Below are 23,695 nucleotides of genomic sequence, written 5' to 3'. Positions count from 1 at the left end.
TTGTTGCAGACGTTTGTCCCAATTCAGAGAGTTTTCTCGCCCCAATGGATACTTTGAAGAATCCGTCATCTCGATTAAAGTCAGGTCAGAATGAAATTGCAGTCTCCTCTTCTTGTTGGATGAAATTTGTCAAAACGGTTATGAATGATGGTACACGTTTCAATCCAATTCAAACACGTAGTAGGATGAGAATCTTAAAACCCCCTATAAATTTCATGAATAACGAACTGATTCTAATCATCAAATACCTCTGCATTTTAAATCTTCTACTTGTCTACTCACTCATGGCTTCAGAAGATGTTAATAACCTTGCAAACCAATTTGATGGTGCTTCAATTGATTCGGGGGAAGACATCAGGCATGTCATCAATATTGCTCAAATTGATCCAAGCCTTGTTCTACAGAGAAATGGTACCAGCATTATTGGCAAATTCATTACCCATGAAACAATCAGCAGAGGTTTCGTTGAAAAACAACTGAAATTGATGTGGGGAAACAATATTGGCAACTATGAGATCGGGAAGAAAAGTAAAAATATTTTCACTGTCACCTTTGAATCCAAGGAAGACTGGAGCTGGGTTCTCTCTGAGGCTCCCTGGTGTATTGATGGGTATCTATGGATCATAAAACCATGGAACCCAACTCAAAACTTCAGGGATATGGCTTTTGACAAACAACAATTCTGGGTTATTTTCAAAGACCTCCATGAAGAGTTTATGAATGTGTATGTGGCTAATGAAATGGGGAAGATGCTTGGAGAAGTCAAAGAGATTGATCCTGAAGATGCTAAGCCAGTTGACTCCAATGATGTAGGAGCCTTGATTGAAATTGACATCTCCAAATCACTCATAAGCACTCAGTGGATAACTTATTATTATCAGAAGCAGCCACATCAACTTTGTCAAGCTTGCTTCTTCATTGATCACAACAAGGATGAGTGCAGAGACAAAGCAAAAGAGGTGAGAGATTTATCTCAAAAAATTGTCAGGTTCCTTGACAGAATTCCTTATGATATGACAAGGAATGAATATTGGAACATTGAGGATGCACCAACAAGAATCTCCCAAATAAAAACAACAAAAACAGAAGAGCTAATATGGTGTTGTTTGTCAGACCTGAAGATGGTCAATACTGTCATACTGTGTACCATGAACCAGAGCAAGTGGATGAGAATTCAAATGTTTCTTTCCAGAGAGACAAAGGTCAAGGAAGTAGGAGTGGAATTTTTAGAAGGTTCAAAAGAACAAGAGAAGGTGAACCTTCAAGGGTTAGGTCCAACCAGATGACTGAAAGATATGAAGAAGGGGATTCTAGCCAGCATCAAATGCATAATGATCCTCAGATGGAAGTTCAAGATGCTGGGGATTGGGACAAATATATCAACAACAACCAAGGTGCTGCAGCAGGACAAGGAATCTTAATGGTAAATTTCCTAAACCATCTTTATTTAAAGTCTCAGATTAATACCCAATTCTTTAGTAAAATCTCCTTCTCTACAAAACCAAATATGAAAATCTTAGCTTGGAACATTCAAGGGCTGGGAAACAAACTCTCTAGAGACCATCTAAAAAATTGCATTTTCAATTACAACCCAGACATAATTTTTCTATCTGAAACAAAGTCAACAATTGAAAAATCTTCATTTATTTTAAAACAAATGAAGTACCCCAATGTTTGGTGCAATGAGGATAGAATTAGAGTGGATGGTCTAGCTTTACTGTGGAAAGATGGCATGAACTTGGAATTTATTGATAGCTCTAAATTTATGGTGAATGTTATTATTACTAATCCTGAAGCTAACAAAAGAATGGTTCTTAACATTTCTTTATAGCTCCACTTATGATAATGATAGATAGGTTCAATGGAGCTTCATACAAGAAATGGGAAGAAATATGAGTATGCCTTGGGTTATCATGGGTGATTTCAACTCAACATTATACATCTATGAAAGACAAAGCTATTCCATTAACCCTATTCAATCCCACCCCATAGTTGTTAACACTATTACTTCTTTAGGTCTCATGGATATACCATTCACAGGATGCCCTTTCACTTGGTCAAACCATAGAGATCAACTGAATCAAGTCAGAACTAGACTGGACAGAACTGTTTGCCTTCCCAACTGGATGTACCTTCACCCAAATTCCACTCTAAAAAATCTCATACCCTCTGGCTCTGATCATGCTCCAATTCTTTTAATCACTAACCCACAATCTGAAAAACTGAGCAAACCTTACAGATTTTATGAACATTCGTTAGCAAACAAAACTTGTAAGGAAGAGATCAAGAGAAAGTGGAGTAGTAATGCACAAGGATCAGAAGCTTTCAAATTCACCAGCAAGGTCAGATCTTTCAAGAAAGGACTCAAAGAGTGGAAAATAAAGGAATATGGAGACACAGATAGGAAGATCAAGGAGGCTCAAGAACAAATTCAACAGTGCTTGAATCAACAAATTAGACAATCAAGAACATCAAAGGCTCCAACAATAGCTGAAGAATTTATATGAAATTAAGAATAAAATAGCTTACCAACAGTCCAGGGAAAGCACCATCAAGTTCCAAGATAGAAATGCTAAAAATTTTCATGCTCAAGATAATTACAGACGAAGGTGCAACCAAATTGAGGCTCTCAAGAACAAGCAAGGGGAATGGAAAAAAACTAGAGAAGAAATTGTTGTCATACTCAAAGCACACTACCAAGAGACAGCTACTTCTAGCTTAATTGAGGATGATAATGAAATTTTAAATCTCATTACTCCATGCATCACTGAAGCTGAGAACAAGGAGTTAACTGCTATCCCAGATGAACAAGAAATTAAGAGCAATGTCTTCCAAATAAGATCTTGGTCAGCACCAGGGCCAGATGGTTTTCAAGCAGGTTTTTACCAGCAAAATTGGGAAGTGGTGGGAGGAGATGTGATAAAAATGGTGAAGGAACTCTTAAAGAATGGTAAACTGCTAAAAGAGCTCAATAATACTTTTCAAACCCTCATACCAAAAAACAATTGTGATCAAAACCCTGCTGACTTCAGGACAATAAGCCTATGCAACATATCTTACAAAATTATATCCAAGATCATGACAAACAGATTGAAACCCATGCTACACAAAATTATCTCCCCTTGGAAAGCAGCATATTTCCCTGGAAGAAATATCATTGACAACACTATCATTGCTCATGAAATAGTTCATTACATGAAAACCACAAAAAATAACAATGGAGCAGTTGCAATAAAGCTAGATATGTCAAAGGCTTTTGACAGAATTGAGTGGAATTTCATCATCAACATCTTCAGAAAACTAGGCTTCTCTGAGAAATGGTGTCAATTGGTCAATCAATGCATATCTACCACAAGCATATCAATTATTCTCAATGGTTCTCCAATTGAAACTATTCATCCTACAAGAGGATTAAGACAGGGTGATAGCCTATCTCCCTATATCTTCATCACTTGCATGGAAGGTCTAAGTAGAATGATTCAAGCTTCAGTGGATAGCAAAAACATTATTCCAATATATCGTGCTAAAGGAAGTCCCCCAATATCTCGCTTGTTATTTGCAGATGACTGCATTCTGTTCTCCTATGCCAAAATGAGCTTCATAAACAATATTAAGGACATCATCAACAAGTTCTGCAAAGCCTCTGGTCAAATGGTGAATCTCAGTAAATCAAGCATACAATTTAATAGAAGGATTGAGGAGGAAAAAAAGAAACAAATCTGCAATACTATGAATATGAATGTTATGCCCTTGGAAGAAAAATATTTGGGAATAAATATGTTCATAGAATGAAAGAAATCTAAGTCTTTCAAAAGCATAAAGGAGAAAATGCAGAGAAGACTGATTCAGTGGCAAGATGGCATCACTAATCAAGCTGGAAGAAGCACACAAATCCAAGCTGTTACAAACTCTATGGCTCAATTTCAGATGAGATGCTTCATATTACCCTAGAAGAATATAAATGATCTTGAAGCAATGCATAGAAGATATTGGTGGAATAGAAAACAAGGAAAAGGAGGATTCTTAAAGTCTTAGGAGAGTGTGAATATACCTAAAATACGGGGAGGGATGGGTTTTAAGAATATGCAAGCTTTCAATGAAGCAATGGTTACTAAACTGGCTTGGAGGATGATACAAGAAATTGGTGGAAGTTCTTAAAGCAAAACATTTTAAAAATGCAGATATTCTTCAAGAAGAGGTTTCAAGTAAAGAGAATGATATCTGGAGAAGTATAAGCACTGGAATCAAATGGGTGAAACAATTTAATATTTGGCAGATTGGGAATGGGAATATAGTTTATGCTTTCAGAGATAATTGGATTGAAGGATACACTGCATCTCAAGTGCAACAAAATTTCTCTAACTATGAGGAATATCCTTACTATATGAAATTCAGTGAGTTAATTGATAGTCATACTCAGAGCTGGAATTTGAATCTTCTTCAACATTACTTTACTCAAGATAAGATAGAGAAAACCAGTCATATAAAACCTTCAATGCAGCAAGAAGATGAAATGGTTTGGTCTCTAACTAGAATTGGCCAATTTACAGTTAACTCCACATACAAGGCAGTTCTCTGTCAGCAAAATCTAAGTCTGGTTAACAAAGAGGAGGAAGCTAAGTTTTGGTTGAGTTTATGGCATCTGCAGATTCCACATAAATGCCAACTTTTTTTATGGAAAGTGGCTCATGATATAGTTCCTGTGAATGAAAGACTTGGCAGATACAATCAAAATCAGCAAATGAATTGCCAAAGATGTAATGAGGAAGAAGAAAATATCAACCACATGCTTCTCAAATGCAATTATGCCAGAGATGTTTGGAATGCTGTTGATCCTCAGATTGGCCAACAAGTTGATAGCATCAATGATATACAACAATGGCTAAGAAGCTAGAGAAACTCGAACAATAATATTTGTTTCAGAAGGAAAACAACAGTTAATCTAATTACTGTTACTATGTGGTTCATCTGGAAATCCAGATGTGAGCTCATTTTTAATACCAGTAGATGTCCCAGCTCAAGCCTAAAATACAGGATTTTAACTTATTGCACTGAGAATAAAATCCACATAAATCAGTCAGAAAGTACAATCCAAGTTGACAGAAGCATGATAGGCAGAAATGAAGCTTGTAGAGACTATAATAGATGGTGTCCCCCTTCTAGAGGAAAATTAAAAATCAACATTGATGCTTCTATTTTACCTAATCATAATATTGTTGGTATTGCTCTAATCATAAGAGATTTTACAGGGAGGATGGTGGAAGCCTGGACGCTGGTAGAAAGAGTCAGAGATGTCACCCAAGCTGAAGCAGTGGCAGTGCTTAAAGCTCTTCAGTGGATTGTTCACTTGCATATTCAGCAGGTCATAGTGGAAGGAGACAACAAAGAAGTCATGGAAAGTGTCAAGGGGCCTCAAATTACTACAAGATGGGAGGATGCCAATATTATCAGAGATTGTCAACATCTAGTTAAGTGTCTAGGGAATGTCCAAGTTTGTTTTATAAATAGGAAGTATAACCAAGTAGCTGATCTTCTTGCTAAGTTTGCCAGAAACAATAATTGTACTAGGAAATGGAGTTCTGAGCTCCCCCAGTGTGTCGAGTCTAGATTAGAAAGTGAAAGAATAGTGATGTAATTCCTTTGGTCGGATTTTGTGCTTAATGAAATTCTTTCCTGTTTTTCTTTCAAAAAAAAAAAAAGTTATGTAAGCCCGTGCAAATGCCCGGGCTAGTTCATTAACGGACCCAAAATATAAGCTTATACACAAAACTGCATCTACATAAAAGTTTCAGACCATTAACATAAACTACCACTTCACGGGAAACTTAACGAATGCACATTTTAAATCATACTTTCAGACCATCAATTCAACATAAAACTATATTCTAGCAAAACCTTAACGAATGCACATTTATTGGTACCACTATTGTGAACTTCTGCTACTTTAAAATCTTTTTATAGCAACCAACTTTGTGGATTTCATGCTTTGTAATGTCAAAGGGTTCCAGAAATGACAGAAACCCACCCTGCCCATAAATGACTAAAGCTTCTTTTGTTTTTGACTTGAAACAGGAGGCACTAACTCTTTGTCAATTCACCAAATCTTTTGCTTCTCTCAAGCAGTCTCACTCATGATTTACAAATAGAACCATCAGCAAATGATAATGGGATTCTTAATTCCAGATGATTATAGTATCGATGCGTCTTACAAATTATACTTTCTCATCAGGGACACTTCATGAAGTGTTGATTCTCATTCCTTTATGCAATCCACATGTTTTCCTTTCTTGGACTGGGACTTCGATCCTGCAATAATCAAACAACTGACTTGTCTTCTTTTACTGATTCTGGAACAAAACTAAATACTTTCTTCCCTTTATGTTCTTGACATCTTTTTCTTCCTAACTGATTTAAACATTACGGCGTATCTTACCGTATTATTAGGTAACCGATTCTTCCTTTTGGAAACCAACAAATATATGTTTTATTTATTAAGGTGTACCTTCTGCCAAATCAATTTTCCATCATGCCCATCACCATTGCTGCAAAATCTCCTCCACCTCAAATAAAATCTCATCCTAGTCTCCTCTTGCCACTTCTATGGGGGTGGTAAATCCAACAATATCAGGGTCCAAATAGAGTACCTAACCAAAAAATTAATGCGTGGCATTCAACTCCCATTACATAAGGTGAGAACCAATGAAAGAAAACCAATTACATACCTCTACTTTGAATTAAAAAAATTGATTTTTTCCATCCCACAAAATGTTGGTATCCTCTCAGTTAGGCAGTACAAAACTTGTTCGAGCAAAATGGCATGTTAAACATAAGCCTGAACAGATTTGAGAACCGATGAAAGAAAACCCATTGCAAACCTCTACTTTGAGAAAAATGGCATGTTAGTTAAGTTGATGCATATTTTGAACATACTGCTTCACAACTTCAATGCAAGAGAATGATAAAAATAAATCCCTTCATTTGTTCAAACAGATTCTTACTGTCGACGTTTTCGTTAAGAAACAACTTTTGGAATGAAAGTACCATATTGTTTATGTCCTTCCAAAGCTTCCAAAATAGCAAAAAGAACCTTGATCCACATCTCTTTATGTCTGCAATTGAGAACGTTCCTATCCCAAGAGTTGAATAATAAATGGTCCGAATATTCAGTATCAACACCGCAAATTGGACAATACGTCTTCCGGAAAACATTGCATATTTTTTCTATTTGAATATACCGCACAACTTCAATGAAAGGGAGAGATAAAAGAAAGAGAAAAAGAAAGATAAAAGTGAATCCCTTAATCTGTGCATTATATAGCAATCCAAACGTTGGATGCATTTGATCTGAAAACAACATTTGGAATGCAACCTTTGGTTTTGAAAGTTAGTGTCGTTCCCAAAGGTTACGTTGACAAAATTCTTAAGGTAAACGTGTCTCTTCATATGAATCGATGAAAGATGCAATTCTTTTGAAGATGCGATTCATTTGAAGAAATTCCTTTCCCCTTAACAAAACACAACCTTTCACGAAGGATTAGTTTCTGTCACATGGAATTTTAGTGTTCTTGCAATCTGTGAGAGTAAATTTGGTAGCGACACATCAGCAAAATTATTCTCCTTTATATAAAAAAGTATTGATACTGGTGTTATACCAAAATATGAAGGATAAACTAGAGCGTGAGCAAGATACCTACATTTAGAAGCCAGAGAAATAACCATGATTGGAATGAGAGAGAGGGACAAAGTTAAGGATATTATGGACTCAGTATGCATGATCACTAATCTTTTTTTGTCGATGTTTATTATAGTCATTATTAATATTAATCTTTTGTAATTATATTTTGAAATCCGCCAATCCACACGCATCCACCCAGCTGATCAGTGGGTATTTTACACGTTGGATGATGGACTAGACGTGGATTAGACACGGGTGGCACCGAATCCGCACCCACCCACCCATTGTTCACCCGTAAGAAAAACCCAAGAAAACTGAAATGTCAACCAATGGGTTTGACTGTGCGATTTTCTTTTTATTTTTTATTTTTTTTTCTATGAGAAAGGTTAAAAGTTTAATAGAAAAAAGAAAAGAAAAGAAAATACAAGGAATGCACTATGACAAGTACAACAAACAAACAAAGTAGCAACAACCACCACACAACTACCAGCAATACACCGCCATAAAGAAAAACAAGGTGATTACACAAACAACTCCGAAACCTTCTATTTCTCTTTTTAGAGGAGTACTTTTTCCCTTACCATGATTTTCATTGTTTGACACCCCTTTCCAACTGATTTTTTCTAGTTCTTTTCCAACTTTGGAATTGGCAAGATTCTCCATGTTTATCTCAGTGTAAATTCTCTTGGCTTCATCTTCCTTAGATCATTTAATCACATCCTTGGACACACCGAAAAGAGTACTCACCTTCAATAAAGGGTCCTCCTATTGAATATTGTTTGAAGGTCTTCTACCAGGGATTTCCTCAAGATCTTTCACCTTCACACTTTTCCTATTCTCTAGTCCCATCGTTTCATTGTCTGTCTCATATTCCGATTCCTCCTCCTCTTCATCAGTCTCTATTGTAACTTCATCACCTTGTTCTTTATCCTTGCCCTCTTCTTCTCTACCATGCTCTTCATTGAAATCAATTGATCCATTAAGCTCCTCAATCGTGACATCTTCAGGATTGGATTCTAGAACTGAAAATGGATTCAAATATTGAATATAGGAAGCCCACCCTGCTTGTTTGTGCGGCTTCTTGGAATGAACAGTCCAAGTTCCTTTTGGGGACTGAATGAATTCAACTTCCTCATTTTCCTTCTCGGCAGAAATTTGTTTTGTCGTCTGATCTACCTCTAACACCACCGTAATTTCCCCCATCCTATCTTCAGTATCAATAACTTCATACGAAGAACTGAGGGACTTACGAAGTCTGTTGAGAGTGGTAGCTCTTTCACTAATCCTAGTAACTGAATATGGAACTGCAACTCCTTCAGTAATCCCCTCTAGTGGATTGTTAGCTACGTTTTCTTTTGGAACCCATTTGGTTTTAGTTTTGGGTGCAAGGTTGCACTTTCCACTTAAGTGGCCAAAACTCTTAGAATGCGAGCATGATAAAGGTTTCCAAGGGTACTCTACCCGTGCCAAATTTTTTCATTGTCAATTCTATAAGGGATCTCAGCAGGAAAGTGCATTCTGCATCCACTTTAAAACAGATTCTGGCATAAGTCGTTTTAGTCTTCAAAGTCGTTTGAGAATCAGTCATTATGGGTTTACCAATTACACTAGTTAATCTTGCAAATCCATTTCATTCCAAAGATGAATTGCAACATCTCTAAGGTTCATCTAGATTGGTACAATGTTAATTGAACCAATCTCTAAGGTTCAATAAAATGAGACCATTGTCTCACAATAAATAACCTATCAACAATGAAAACAGATCCAGATTCCAGAATCCTAGTTCTATCTTCTTCTTAAACAAATTTGAAAAAAAATACATGTTCTCCATGAATAGTCATGTAGAGATCTCCCTTAGGTTTCCATTTTAAAGTAAATTTTTCTATCACAAATTCCATTCAATCTCTTCCCCCAAAATACCCGAGTCGTGATCCTAGGATTTGCCAATCTTGTGGCCTAGAAAGAGTAATTCGGGGAGGAAATAAGAGTAATTCGGGGTCGTCCAGATGCGATCATGTGGCCAGGATCGGTCGATTCTGTTTTGGCTGATTCAGCCCGTATACTATATTATAAGAAAATTAAAAAGATCAGGTTCTTCTTCGTTATTAACTACTACTATCACTTCTGAATTCTTTCAGCAACCTATACGAAACCTAGATAGTAACTCGAACTTCTTAATCGAAAGTCTGGAATTCGAATTCGAGAGCCTACTAACAGCTCAAAACTTAAAGAAACTGAGGACCCCATTACCCGAGTCTCTGTTATTCTAATCTGGATAAACTCTCTAACTCTCAGAATTTTATAATTAGGGGTTTTCTTATTGCATTCCAATTTTTGAAATTTGACAGGGCGAGACGAGACATTATTATTATTATTCCAGGTAAATTCATCGCCTCTCATGCCATTGTTATTATTCCATTTCAGTTAGGCTGTGTTTGATAGGAGTTAATTCCATGGAAATAGTCATCTTTTTATGGAAATAACGTGTATTCCGTTGTTTGGTCAAAAGTTTGTTTCCATGGAATTGTAAAAGAAAACGTGGCCTAAAGTATGTTTTAAACTTAATTCCATGGAATCCCATGAAAAATTTTTCCTTGCATCCCCCAAGAAACTGATTCCATGGAATCACTTTCCATGGAATTGTTTCCTTTCTCTGTTATCAAGCACAGCCTTAGATTATGGGGAGGACTTGACTCTTTTGTTGGGCTGGCTTAAAGGTAAAATTTACTAATGTACTATGGCCCAACTCAAAAAGGGTTATGAAAGAAATGTCTTTTCGTCTTGTTGGGGATGGCTTAAGCAAGCCCTAGTCCAAGGATAGTCCCACCCCTGAGTTTTGTACATGTAATGGTTAGGTTTCTTCGAATTAATCGTACTGAATTTCTGTTTTCAGGGCATCAACTGATGCCTAAAATTTACCGATGTGGGTGGTACTCTGCACAGTTCAGAAAGGAAGGCGCGGCTGTAAACTGGATCCGAATTAGTCATTTGTGAACAACTATTTGAGTCAAGAGAAATCAGGGAAGGAAGAAACCCAATTGAGGCGGCGAAATCAGTGAGAGTGGAAGCAATGTTGAATCAAGAGGAACATAGCAAATGTGGGGATTTTCAGACCAAAAAAGAAAATAAGAGGAAGATTGAACTGATGCGCTACAAGTATGCTACTATAAATGTTAGGTTGAATTTTTATGCGTGTGTTGATCGAAATTCTGCAGGGAAGGAGCTGTGTTCAAGCATAAGAATAAAATTAAATCCATCCCATCATCACCAGCAACGGGCACACAAGCTGTTTGTATAAATGCCTGAATGAGGTTTGAAGCTGCGTGAAAAGTTACTATCGAAGTAGGCTGTTTTGGACCTTTGGTCATTGATGCTATTGTAAAGAAACCCCCAGCCATGGCTGGGAAGGAGAAGAAGAAAGGGAATTTGAAACCCTAGAAAATCGCCAGTCAACGCTTCTAACTCGAATTCCATACTCAGTGTTGTCATATTTAGGGAAGGTTTTCTATTCCGCGACGGACTACTAAGGATAGAAACACTTTCCAGTTCCGCTGCAATTACTACTGGTTTTCTTGAATCTATTCTTGAATACTGAGTTTCTTGAATCTATATAAGTAGGAAGCTAGACCTTGGCATGAGACACACAAGAAGATTATCCTAGCTTAGCTTTCTTTTCAGTTCTAAGTTTCTCTCGATATTCATTCATGGCAGATCTTAAAACCCATTATCAGCCTAATTCTCCTGCTCCTTCTCCAACTTGTAATACCATCCCAACTGAAGATGAAGATGAAGAAGAACAGATAATATATCATGGTGCATCAAATTCAATGTTAAGATCTCCAAGCCAACTCAGTACTCGTAGTTTCACCAATCTTATGAATAATGGTTGGGGTTCTTCATTCGGAGCTAGTTCTTCCAAGAAGCGTTCAATTAGTACTATTCCTAACATGATCAGTCATGGTTATATGAATGGTTTGGGTTCTTCATCCGGAGCTAGTTCTTTTCCTGCTCCTCCTTCCCTCCCAACTGAAGATGAATTGCTCTCTTCTTTTCAAGGATTATTATCAGTTGAAGAACAGAAACTATGTGCTGCATATGGTGCATCAAATTCCATGATAACATCTCCAGGCCAACTCAGTACTCATAGTTTCACCAATGGAACAATGAACTCTAATCTTATGAATAATGGTTGGGGTTCTTCACTCAGAACTAGTTCTTCAAAGTACCCGAGTTTCGAACATTCAACTATCATCAATCAAGGTAATTATGTTGGGAATTCTTTTGCTAATTCTCGACATCATCCTTTCTTCTCTTTGAAGATGCAAGGTTGGAATGATTATCGGATTATGAAAATTGTGAATGATGACCCAAGTCTTCTTGATGAACTGAATGGATACGATATACTCATGTTGGGAAGCCATAAATTAGGTTGCAAGTACTTGATGAAACTTCTATGTAATGAAGGTGAAGCACCGCGACTGACCAGATTACTAGGCAGCAGCTCCGCAGATTTTTTCAAAGCAATCGTATATGTTATCGCCAACGAAGTTAACACTAAATCTGGGTAAATTCACATTCAAACCTTGTTTGTTAATGCTGTTTACTTTTCAACTTCGTTTTCGCTTTCTTTCCGAATCAATGGTGGTTTAACATTGGCAAATTTTTCAGGTCTCGTGCGATGGAAAGTCTCCTGATCAAACTGCTCATGGGAAATCCCACGTTAATCGTTTACGTGTTGCGATTTATGAAGCCTAGCCTATTTCCTCTCATGTTGAACCAGAATGGGAGCCAACTAGTTCAAAAACTTTGCATACATGTGCCAAATATGGTGAGTAAACTATATCCTTTTTGTGAATTCCATGATGTTCATGTTTCGGATGCGGGATGTCTTACAAGAGTTTTTTTTATCTTTGATAGTACTTGGGGGATCTATACGAAATAGCGGTGATAAACTGCGTTAAGCTTTCTACTACAGAACAAGGATGCTTCGCTCTCAAATCTATTATTGATTCCATCGTCGATCCTCTCAAAACTCAGCTGCTATCAATCATCATAGGCGAGGCCGTGTTCCTTTCTGCACACGATTACGGGTACTAAACTCTAAACCTCTATGCAAGAATTTGGGTTGTGTCCTCTGATATCGTAAGTATTTGACGGGTTATTCTTTGGTATTTTGCAGGAATTTTATTGTGCAACATGTTCTAGAGCGCCATCCTTATACTGCAAGCCTTATATGCAATGAGCTTATAAGCAAAAAATACTTATTTCCACTTTCTAAGAATAAGTATGGCAGTAATGTTGTAGAAAAATGTATTGAATCGAATGCAACCGATGTTGTAGTTTCGCAACTCCTCTCTGATTGTAAACAACTTGTTGAACTAGCTCAAGATAAGTTTGGCAACTATGTCGTCCAGAAAGCACTTAAGCTTACAAAGGTAAGAAGTTCTATCTAGCTATTTTTACCGCATTTGTGAAGACATATAACTTTGGGTAGCATTAATCTGAATTTCGAAAATTGTGTTTGACAGGGAAAGGCATTGCGCCAACTAGTTGACGTCCTTCACAAATGTTCGGGCCAGCTCGAGAATCTTCCCAATGGGAGGAATGTGTATAACTTGATTAAAAGATTCAAATTGCACAAGGAATTGGTTGTTGTTACAGGTGATGCAATTGTAATGTGAGGCTCCATCTTAGCTTCTAGAGTCCATCAATTTTGTCTGTTTTCTAGTGTAACTGTAAGTTTGTTAATTTGGGTGTAGTGGATTTCTGTTTTGGCTTATGTAGACATGAGCTTGTAAAACATTTTGATTATGCAGAATGAAATTTTGTTGATGAGTTAACCCCATATTTTGCAAGTAAATCGCTTTTCTAGCTTATTCCTTTTGACTGGTTATGATTGTGCATGGGACTGTGTAAGATATGGTCCAAACTTACTTTGCAGGATTCAACGATCGATGACACTTTACCATACAGAATGCAAGTAAAATACCTTAAGAACTCGAGTTATAGGTATACACTTGCGTGCATTCTGTATGCAATCCGATAACCACCGAACATATATCGGTTCCCTGCTACAAAGGTAACCAAATTCCATAAGAAGTTGTTACCAATCCGATAGATCCATGGAATAGATTGTCTTTGTTTGATATAAATTTGGTAACCCTATGGAATTTGGTTTCGTATAGGCAATCTTGTAGCATACTCCCTTGGCCCGAAGGGCGCCCTGTTAGAGCTGGACTGGGCCCAGGACGTTCGCTAAAGGTGGGCCCATGAGTTACTGGATGGAAGAAATTAATAATAAAAAATTAAGTACTAATTTATCATTTTCCATAATGTAAGAAATTATTTCAATAAACTGACAGAGTTGCACTTGAAAAGGTTGAGATAAAAGAGAGAATCAAAATCAGTATATTACCCCATCAAGGTTGAGACGTTTATCACCGTTTCCCCTGAATTCCTTCATCTCATAAAACCTCTCCTTCTCCCATTCCTCCAACCATTCAATGCATGTCTCAAAACTAGGGACGGGACAGCTGTATTTTCTTTTTTTACTATAGGTATTAGTTGTGCTTTTTTATTATTAGCCCCATGATAATTAAGATTTTTATTATTAGGCCCCTACTCTATTCTTTTTCTTTCCCTTTTATTAGACGATGAATTATTGAGAAGTGGACAACTCTCAGTTCATTTTCTTCTTTCAAAAATATCTACTCAAAACCGTTGATTTGACCTGATTTTCATCAATTTCTACTAAATGTCGTGGTGATTCAATTGATTAAACCATCGTTTTGATCTGGTCAAGGCTAAAGGTATCATGATTAATTTTTACTTGTAATTTTAGGTTTTATTTAAAAGTGTTTCAAATATTAGGGATTTTATTTAAGCTAGAAGATGATATTTGGGTGAAATACTTCCACACTTAATGTGCAGATTTTAGAGTTTTATTTATACTAGAAAGATACTGCAATGCAGTTACATTGTTGTTACACACTTTATCAAAACAAAGACTCTAACAAACTCAAGACTCTGATTTAACTTAGCGTAAAACTAGCTTTAGAAGTCTTCCTTGTTACTCGGTCTTCTGACTCTGTGATAGTGCTTATCTTGATTTTGTTAACAAGGTGCAGCTGAGTCAATGTGCTTACTAACAATTTATTTTGGTGATTCATACGTTTTGAATTTTTTTTTGGATTCTACAAGTCTAGAACTAAATAGGGTTTCATTGATTATCTTCTATTGATGAGTCGATCCATCTTGAGAATGAGGTGTTGGTATAAATATCTTGCAAATTAGATGATTATTCACTATTCAGTGAAAAGGACTTGATTTCATTGTTTGCTACTTTGCAAATTTTAAGTACCAAGTGGTGAATGTTTTTTAATCACTTTGAAAAATGTGGAGTTTGGTATTCACTTTGACTACCATGTAGGTTGCAATTGAATGATTTAGTTTGTGTAATTTTATCTCATTTTGTTTATTTTTTGATTATTTTACTTTAGATTTTGATGCAGTAATCTGCTCATGTTATGCTTGTTATGTTGTTGAATGATTTATGAATGGAAAATAGGGGTTTTGATACTGGTGCCTCACTGCCTGTTAGAAATTCCAATAAATGAAAGATTAGAAGTACTTCGTTGGTGACTTGGTTGTAATGGTGCTTCTGTAAATTCTATCTTTTCTATAAAAAGCCAATTCATATTAATTATTTCTTATGAGCTGTTTTTGTTCACTCCAATTGTTATAGTGAAATCAAATTGTATACTAGGTTTTGGTTGGCAACCAGATTAAATTTTGTTGACTCTACTCAGGTTATAATGTCACTCGACCATCTCCGTCCGCCAGCTAAGAAAGGAAAAACAATACAATCATTCTTCAAGGCGACAGTGGGTGACAAATCAAGATTTGCGTTTCCTTCTACTAACAATGTTGACGTTACTACATCACCACATAATCAACCTAGTACTTCTCAGCAACAAAAAAACAGGACATATGCTCAACCAACTATTTCCAGCTTATCCAAGGAAGTTGCAGTCCAAGAAAATGTCGGTACAGAATCCAGCGGCGTCTCTTATGAGCGTGACCCAGGACTGCGACGTCAAATTTGGGAATATCCAGTGAATCAACAAGACGAGGTGCGCCGAGCTTATCTGAAGTATGAGAGGAGCATGGAATGGGTTGCAGGCATTGTTTCTTAAAGATTGTCCATATGCTTATTATGTCCATTGCTTTGCTCCCAGGTTACAACTAGCATTAGTAGAAGCAGCTACAGATGAGCAAGATGTCTATCTGTTTTTTGAGAAGTCAAAGGTTATAGTCAAGCTTGTCGGGGCTTCTCCTAAGCGTCACAGTCAGTTGAAATCTGCAGCAGTATTAGAGATCGCCACAAAATTAGCTGATGGTGAACTTGAGACTGGTTCTGGAGCCAATCAAATTCATACTTTGAAACGGCCAGCAGATACTCGTTGGAGCTCACATTTTGGTTCTGTGTTCAGTTTGCTTCGTATGTATAATCCAGCTTGCATAGTTCTTCAAAATGTTATGAAAGACGGAAAGACCATTAAGATAAGGGGGATAACTAAGGGTCCTTATCTTGCAATCAGATCTTTTGAGTTTGTTTTTATCTTACACTTGGTAAAAAGTGTCATGGAGATAACCGAAGTGCTATGTCAAGCTCTACAACAGAAAACACAGGATATTGTTAATGCCATGAATCTTGTCAAGTCCACAAAAGTGCTTCTTCAAGAATTGAGAGACACAAATTGGGTTACTTTTTTTGGAAGTGTTAAACGTTTGTGTGATGAACATGACATTGTCCTTCCAGAATTTTCAGATCGATATATGATGGAAACGAGTCGTTCTTGTCAGCAGAAAGACCATATCACTATTGAGCATCACTACCGTGTTGATATATTTAACGCTGTCATAGATTTTCACTTAGCGGAGCTAAGAAATCGATTCACAGAGGAATCAATGGTGCTACTTATGCTTTGTTCAGCTTTCAGTCCGGATGAAAATTATAAATCTTTTGACATTGATTCCCTTTGCAGTCTTGCAGAAAGGTTTTACCCTGAAGATTTCACGGAACAAGAGGTATGTGTTTTAAGAAGCCAACTACAGCATTACAAAATAGACGTTGTTGACAATCCAGATTTTGGAAACATGACTACGGTGGCTGATTTATGTCAGCGGTTGGTTGAAACAGGTAAGTCAAATGCCTACAATTTGATAGATAGATTAATTCGCCTTGTCTTGACTCTTCCCGTTTCAACAGCTAGTGCAGAAAGGGTATTTTCATGTATGAATATTGTGAAAACAGTACCTCGTAACAAGATGGGTAATGAGTTTCTTGGAGATTGTATGGTAGTCCACGCTGAAAGAGAAATTGCGGAAAAAGTGAAATGTGATGATATCATAGATGACTTTGCTTCATTGAAACCACGAAAGGTTCAATTCTCATACACTCAGTATATATAGGTTTCACATCTTTTGTTATAGATAGTCATATATATAATATATTTCGCTGGGCCAAAATCTTCTTATTTATGGTTCAAATGTTATACCTGTATTTACCCACTTGTAAAATCTTATGTATAACAACTTTTTGTTATAAAGTAGTCAATCTTTTGTACTAAAGACTTATGCAAGCTTAATGAGATATAACTTTTTGCTACGAAGTGTGTGTCTGTATGACTTCTTGATTATTAATGTTTTTTATTAATTTTATGGAGCTAACCGCTTGGAATTTTTCAAAGATTTAGGTGGTTTATGTTGCAGCCTTGCAAGTGTTTCTATAAAGCTTAGGAAATGATTATGATTTGGTTGTTGGACAAGTTATGTATGGTATGTTTGCATCAATAAAAAGGTACGAATTCAGAATTTCTTTTGTAGAAACTTAAGAATTTTAGATTATCTCGTTGAATAATTTTTTTTTTTTACATAGGTTTAGCCCCACCCAACTCTAATTCTTGGGTCCGTCCCTGCTCAAAACCATAAACCGAATAATCTACTTTTACGAAAGAGTAAATTAAAATGAAAAAAAAAAACAAAAAAGTAATAAAATTACCAAAAATCATGAAAATCAACATCTAAATTAGATAAATCTTAAACTTTAATGCTGCATTATTAAATATTTTTAAAGTTATTTCTCTTTTTCATCCTGAACGGAACCAGGGTAAAACGAATAATCACATCAGTGGAAAGAGAAAACCCAACAAAACTGAAATGTCAAGCCACGTCACCAACTCACCAGTGGATTTGACGGTAAGATTGAATTTACCGGTTCTTTTCTGGAAAAGGTAAGATGGAATTAAAAAAGAAAGTATCGTGCACAAAAGAGCCGAAAAAAGAGCCTACAACGGACTACTCTCTGAACAATTTACCCAATCGGAAACAAAATCATCAATCTTTATGTTTTAAAACTAATCAACATTAATAGACCAACAATTTACCCAATCGGAAACAAAATCATCGATCTTTATGTTTTAAAACTAATCAACATTAATAGACCATTTAAGTAATAACAACTTGATATCTACCATACGAGAGTTTAACATTTTCCTCCCTTGTTTGCTCGCAATTTGAATGTGATTTTTTTCCAACCACACCGCCCATTAAATAGCAACCCGATGACAATATATATAAAAATAAAGGGCTTCGCTGAAACCTTCAATTTCCATTTCTATAGTAGTTAATTGTTGTAAGAAGAACCCAAGCAAGACTCAACCTAAGATTCTTGTCCCTCCTTTCCCAATGTATATACTTTCCCATTTCTATATCTCCCGAGATCTTTTTCTGTTACTCTGAAATTTAAAAATGACCATGATAGTTTTGTGTGGTTATTTACAGTTGTTTATGGTGCAACAGATCCATTGGATTATGAACAATTTTGGCAAGAGTTGTCTGATATCATAATAATATATTTTGAGCCTTGGTTGTTCAGGGGAGACTGAAATGCTATTCTACATCATTCTCACAGGAATCAAGCAGGTGGTTTTGTGAGGAATATGAAGAACTTCAGAAGATATTTAAATCTTCATAACTTGATGATGGATATTTCAATGTTGGGTGGTTCTTACACTTGGAAAAATTCTCAAAGACAACCAATTTTGAGAAGGTGGGATAGATTTGTGTTCACATCTGATTGGGAGGAGAAATGTATCTCTTTGGTGCAGTTCAGGCTAAGAAGACCATCTCTGATCATGCTCCAATTTTGTTTAATTGCAATGAAGGTACTCATGCCAAACCACCTTTTAGATTTGAAAATTATTTCCCGATTCATCCTGATTTTCTTGCTCAAATGAGAATCTGGTGGTCAAGATTTTAATGGTAGACCAGGTTTTGTTTTAGCCAAAAAGTTGCAAGACAGGTTTTAGATTGAATAGGTTTCTCAACTTGAGAGAACCAAAGAACAATTGTGTTTATATATATGTGTTTACAGACTTGGCGTACAGGAAATATACAATTGCGTTAGGCTTGCCATACAAGACATACCTAATAGAACCCAAACTATAATAGGAAAACATAACTTCAATAGGAAATAACAACTGAGTTTTTAAATCATTTATCAAGCAATGGGGAAGGGAGATGTTTGGTTCTTTGCAGAAGGAAGTTGATAAGCTTGAGACTAAACTTGATGTTTTGGATAGCTTGGAAGGAATTGGTTAATTTATTGTCTCAAGATGATTTCACTGACAGGGAAGTAACAAAAATTGATCACAAAAAAGATTCTTTAAATCTTGCCAGGAAATGGCATGCTAAATCAAAAGGTAAATGGTGAGCAGATGGGAAGAGGAATTCACATTTTTTCATAAGAATGCATCATATAATCAGAAAGTAAACTATATCCATTCTCTTCTAGTTGACGGTGTTGTGTGTCATGAGAAAAATGTGATAAATAATTAATGAAGCCGGGAATTTTATGTTAATCTACTAAAAGAAAAAGAGAAATGTAGACATAGTTTTGATGATTTTGAGTTACCATCTTTGATCTTAAAACATACAATTATGCTGGAAAAAACCTTTGAAGTGGATGAGGTGAAGAAAGTAATATGGAGTTTTGGAAAAAATAAGTCTCCTGGACTAGATGGATTTATAATTGAATTCTTTAAAGTTGTTTGGGACATTATCAAGTTGATCTAATTGCTATTTTTAGGGAATTTGAGCAACTTGGGTGTTTGGACTGGAGGTTAAATTGTACAAATATTATTTTGATTCCAAAGTGTGAGGGTGATGTTTCAATGAATAACTTCAAACAAATTAGTTTGATAGGTGGAGTTTATAAAATCATTTTAAAACTCTTAACTGAAAGACTTAAAGTGGTTTTGCCTACTATTATCTCTGAGTTTCACGGTGCGTTTTTTTTTTACAGTAGGAAAATAACAGATGGTATTCTTATTGCTTACAAACATATTGATTCAAGGGAAAGAGAAGGTATTCCAGGTCTAGTGGCGAAGGTGGATCTAGAAAAAACTTTTGATAGTATCAATTGGAATTGTCTAGATTATACAATGCTTAGGTTTGCCTTTGGCAACAAATGAAGAGGATGGATAAGATGGTGTATATATATCTAATACAAGATTTTCTATGTATATAAATGGTACAACTTCTCATTTATTCATAAGTGGGGAGGGCTAAAGCAGGGTGATCCCATTTCACCTTTTTTGTTTATCATGGTGGTGGAAGTACTCTCTTTAATGATCAAGAGAGCAGCATCTTTGAGTTTGATTGAAGGGTTCAAGCCAGTGTACAATGACACTGCTTGCACTATAAATCATTTGTATTTTGCAGGTGATCTTACTGTTTTCTTAAATGAAGAGGTTGAGCAAGTGGATAATTTTTATTTTTTAAAATGGCTTTTGAGTTAGTTTTTGGACTTAAAGTCAACTTCAGAAAGAATGTTGTTGCTTTTATGGGGAAATCTCAAAATGCAGTACAATGTGCAGCTTGTTTTGGTTACAATCTGACTGCATTTCTTATGAAATATTTAGGGATTCCACTTGGTAGTAAGTCTAAAGCAGTGAGAGCTTCAGATGTCATTCTACAGAGATTTCAAGGGAGTTTGAGTTCTTGGCAGAGATAATACTTATGAAAAGGTGGAAGACTTATGTTGATCAAGAGTGGGTTGTCCAGTATTCTAATTTACTACTATCTTTGTTGCAGATCTCAATTTCAGTGGTGAAGAAGATGGAGGGGATTATGAGGCATTTTTTTACGGGGTTCAACTAATTTAAAGACTAAGAAGAGTTTGGTTGGTTGGAGTTCTCTGAGTTTGCCTAAAGAAGGTGGAGGTGCGGGAATTAAAAACTTAAGAAAGATGAATCAAGCTTTGCATGCCAAATGGATCTGGAGGTATGGGACTGAAAAGAAAGCATTATGGAGAAGAATTGTAAACCAAAAATTTGGAGGTAACTTTGAAGGTTTTTATGCCAGTGACAATATATAAGAAAGTTGTAGGAAAAAGTTTGTGGAATGGAATTCTTAAGAGTACAAGTCATGTGGAAGCCAGTACCAACTTTTAAACCAATAGTGGAGATAGAGTTTTGTTGTGGCAAGATAAGTGGGTAAATGGACATTCTTTGAAGACTTTGTTTACTGCATTATACAAGATTAGTAGGATGAAGGAAGCTACTATTCAAGAATGCCTTATAGAAGATAGGGGGTGGAATATGGGTTTTTGTAGAGCTTTGAATGATGCTTAAGTAGATGAGGTTGCTAAGTTGATGCCAATTTTAACAATTATTAACTCTGAGCTGGAGGATCAAAGAATTTGGCAATATGGTGACAACTTTACCGTAGCAGGGTGTTATAAGTCTTTTGAGAATGAGGGTTTAATCTCATTTCTACATAAATGTTTATGGAATCCTAAAATACCACAAAAAGTTATTTTCTTTGTTTGGACACTGTGTTATAATGCAGCGCCAACAATAACACTTTGAGGAATTCTTTTCAGGTGAAGGGGTGTGCTTCGCAAAAGGAGTGCAAAATCTAATCAACACATCTTCCTACATTATGAGACTACAACTACTATCTGGAATTATTTTCTTGAAGACTATAATTTGCAGCGAGTGTTTCAGGGATAAGTGAGACAGGTTTTGAGGGAGTGGAACGGGAAGAAAGGTAATAACCTTTCCATCAGAAGGAAGATTAGGGACTTAATCCCATTTACTATCTGGTGGAAAATTTGGTTGGAAAGAAATGATAGACATTTCAGTGGAAAGTATAATGAAAAATATGAATTAATAAATCGTCTCTTGATTAGTAGGTGTTTGCGTCTGTGCGTTCATGTCTTATGAAGCTATTTTACTGGGAAAAAAAAATACTGTCACTTGATGAATATTAAATCTGGCCGGTTCTCCATTTCAACTCATGATCACAAATAATTCAAATTGGTTCCACATTATTCCCATCCCCACTTAACACCCACGAGCCCTCTTAAATATACACAAAATATTTCTCAAACTCAATTCTCCCAAAACAAACCACCAAGATCACCACACGTACCCTTCCAAACACCTAAACCAACAATTAATTTGTAGATCTGAAAATAAATAAAATAACAGCAATGCAAATGGACGTGGTTATAGTGTCTCACAAATAATACACATTCAACTAATTAATTACTCAAAAACAAATCTCTTATAATCTCTTACGCCTGTTCTCATTTCCAGACTCATAAACAAACGAAACCCTCCACGTTTCTTAAAGAATTTCAAGAAAACCCTAAAGAACCCATAACAGATTTGTCAAAAAAAAGCAAGAAAATAATGAAGTATAGGAATGTGATACCAGGGAAATTATGGTTTATATTATTGGGTTTAGCAGGAGTAATTGCAGGGTCAATTATAATCACAACATTCAACAGCAGTTCTACATACAATACATCGTCAAATGTATGTACAAGATTGTTGATTCAAATCCAACAATAAATCAATTAAATGCGATACTTCACTACGCGACATCAAAAACCAGACCACAACAATCAAAGCAGGAAATCACAGTATCGTTTGATGTTCTTAAACTTCTATCTCCATGTAATTTCTTAGTATTTGGTCTTGGTTTTGATTCACAAATGTGGGCAGCTTTTAATCCAAGAGGTACAACGTTATTTCTAGAAGAAGATCCAGAATGGGTACAGACTGTATTAAAAGATGCATCTTTTTTACATGCTCATACGGTCACTTATCGTACACAATTACGTGAAGCCGATGATCTAATCAAATCTTATAAGAATGTGCCGAGTTGTTTACCAGTGAACGCTTACGTTAACGGCAATACGGAGTGTAAATTAGCACTTACTAATTTACCTGATGAAGTTTATGATAAAGAGTGGGATTTAATTATGATCGATGCACCGAAAGGTTATTTTCCGGAAGCACCCGGTCGAATGGGAGCTATTTGGACAGCTGCTGTTATGGCTAGGAACCGGAAAGGACCAGGTGTGACTCGTGTTTTTACATGATGTGAATCGGAAAGTTGAGAAAATGTTGGCAATGGAGTTTTTGTGTGAGAAGTATTTGGTTAAGTCTGTTGGTAGACTTTGGCATTTTGAAATTCCTTCTATGGCGAATGCTAGCAGCTCGGCGATCAGCCAGAATAGCTTCTGCTAAAATGATCGACCAATGGGGTTGCCTTTGTTTTTATGTTTCTAATACTTGGCTATTTCATCTGAACTGGTGGTAGATCTTAAGTTGATTTTTTTTTTCTTAATTTTCTAGTACTTATAAAAATTCAGTCGTGGAATTATATGCTGTTTTTGCACCGATAATTAATCTTGAGTGGGTTATGGAGTGAAGAATCTGGCGAGAGACTGTTGTCTTGCTGACCCCTTTAGATTCGATTCGATCTAAAAACCGATTATGAGTATCTCACGGGACGAATCGCTCGGAGTGTCCCCCACGGGATGAATCAGTCGGTGAACTCGTAAGGGTGTATAACAGTTTAGGCTGTCTCAGCTTAGACCAAAGGTTACATCGCTTCTCTAAAGCAACTACCACCACCTTGGATTCCATGCAACATTCACCA

The 23,695-nt window shown here is 36.2% G+C and overlaps 3 protein-coding genes and 1 pseudogene across 10 annotated transcripts; all 4 read left to right on the top strand.

Annotated features, from left to right (window-relative positions):
- The first annotated feature begins 5,107 nt into the window (after positions 1–5,107).
- Positions 5,108–5,635, top strand: LOC113272132. Its single transcript, XM_026522032.1, has one exon. The coding sequence runs from the start codon at positions 5,108–5,110 to the stop codon at positions 5,633–5,635; it is 528 nt and encodes a 175-aa protein (XP_026377817.1).
- A 4,928-nt stretch (positions 5,636–10,563) lies between these two features.
- On the top strand, positions 10,564–13,511 carry LOC113338493 (putative pumilio homolog 13). Its single transcript, XM_026583906.1, has 5 exons — positions 10,564–12,239; positions 12,344–12,503; positions 12,593–12,765; positions 12,855–13,110; positions 13,204–13,511. The coding sequence occupies exons 1-5, from the start codon at positions 11,380–11,382 to the stop codon at positions 13,354–13,356; spliced, it is 1,602 nt and encodes a 533-aa protein (XP_026439691.1). The 5' UTR covers positions 10,564–11,379; the 3' UTR covers positions 13,357–13,511.
- A 662-nt stretch (positions 13,512–14,173) lies between these two features.
- On the top strand, positions 14,174–21,916 carry LOC113318911. 8 transcript variants are annotated; one of them, XM_026567240.1, is made up of 6 exons: positions 14,174–14,484; positions 15,484–16,877; positions 16,947–17,119; positions 17,434–17,935; positions 18,651–18,903; positions 20,834–21,916. In XM_026567240.1, exons 2-4 carry the CDS (start codon positions 15,830–15,832, stop codon positions 17,467–17,469), a joined length of 1,257 nt encoding a protein of 418 aa, XP_026423025.1. In that variant the 5' UTR covers positions 14,174–14,484; positions 15,484–15,829; the 3' UTR covers positions 17,470–17,935; positions 18,651–18,903; positions 20,834–21,916. The 8 variants fall into 8 exon arrangements, with proteins under 8 accessions (XP_026423025.1, XP_026422990.1, XP_026422983.1 ...); XM_026567205.1 differs by having other exon boundaries at positions 14,177–14,484; positions 15,484–17,119; positions 17,434–17,537; positions 17,846–17,935; XM_026567198.1 differs by having other exon boundaries at positions 14,177–14,484; positions 15,484–17,119; positions 17,434–17,537.
- A 521-nt stretch (positions 21,917–22,437) lies between these two features.
- On the top strand, positions 22,438–23,280 carry LOC113272123 (annotated as a pseudogene).
- Positions 23,281–23,695: the final 415 nt, after the last annotated feature.

The sequence above is a fragment of the Papaver somniferum genome, chromosome 1 (genome assembly GCF_003573695.1).
Source record: "Papaver somniferum cultivar HN1 chromosome 1, ASM357369v1, whole genome shotgun sequence".
NCBI classification, from domain to species: Eukaryota; Viridiplantae; Streptophyta; class Magnoliopsida; order Ranunculales; family Papaveraceae; genus Papaver; species Papaver somniferum.
This window is presented reverse-complemented; position numbering and strand designations above follow the sequence as displayed.

Bases quoted from the DNA above. Each gene is read 5' to 3' on its own strand.
- LOC113318911 (XM_026567198.1), top strand. From the start codon at position 15,830: ATGAGAGGAGCATGGAATGGGTTGCAGGCATTGTTTCTTAAAGATTGT. The intron at 17,120-17,433 runs GTTCAATTCTCA...TCAAAGATTTAG, and splicing joins CTTCATTGAAACCACGAAAG to GTGGTTTATGTTGCAGCCTT.
- LOC113338493 (XM_026583906.1), top strand. From the start codon at position 11,380: ATGGCAGATCTTAAAACCCATTATCAGCCTAATTCTCCTGCTCCTTCT. The intron at 12,240-12,343 runs GTAAATTCACAT...CAAATTTTTCAG, and splicing joins GAAGTTAACACTAAATCTGG to GTCTCGTGCGATGGAAAGTC. The intron at 12,766-12,854 runs GTACTAAACTCT...GGTATTTTGCAG, and splicing joins CTTTCTGCACACGATTACGG to GAATTTTATTGTGCAACATG.
- LOC113272132 (XM_026522032.1), top strand. From the start codon at position 5,108: ATGATAGGCAGAAATGAAGCTTGTAGAGACTATAATAGATGGTGTCCC.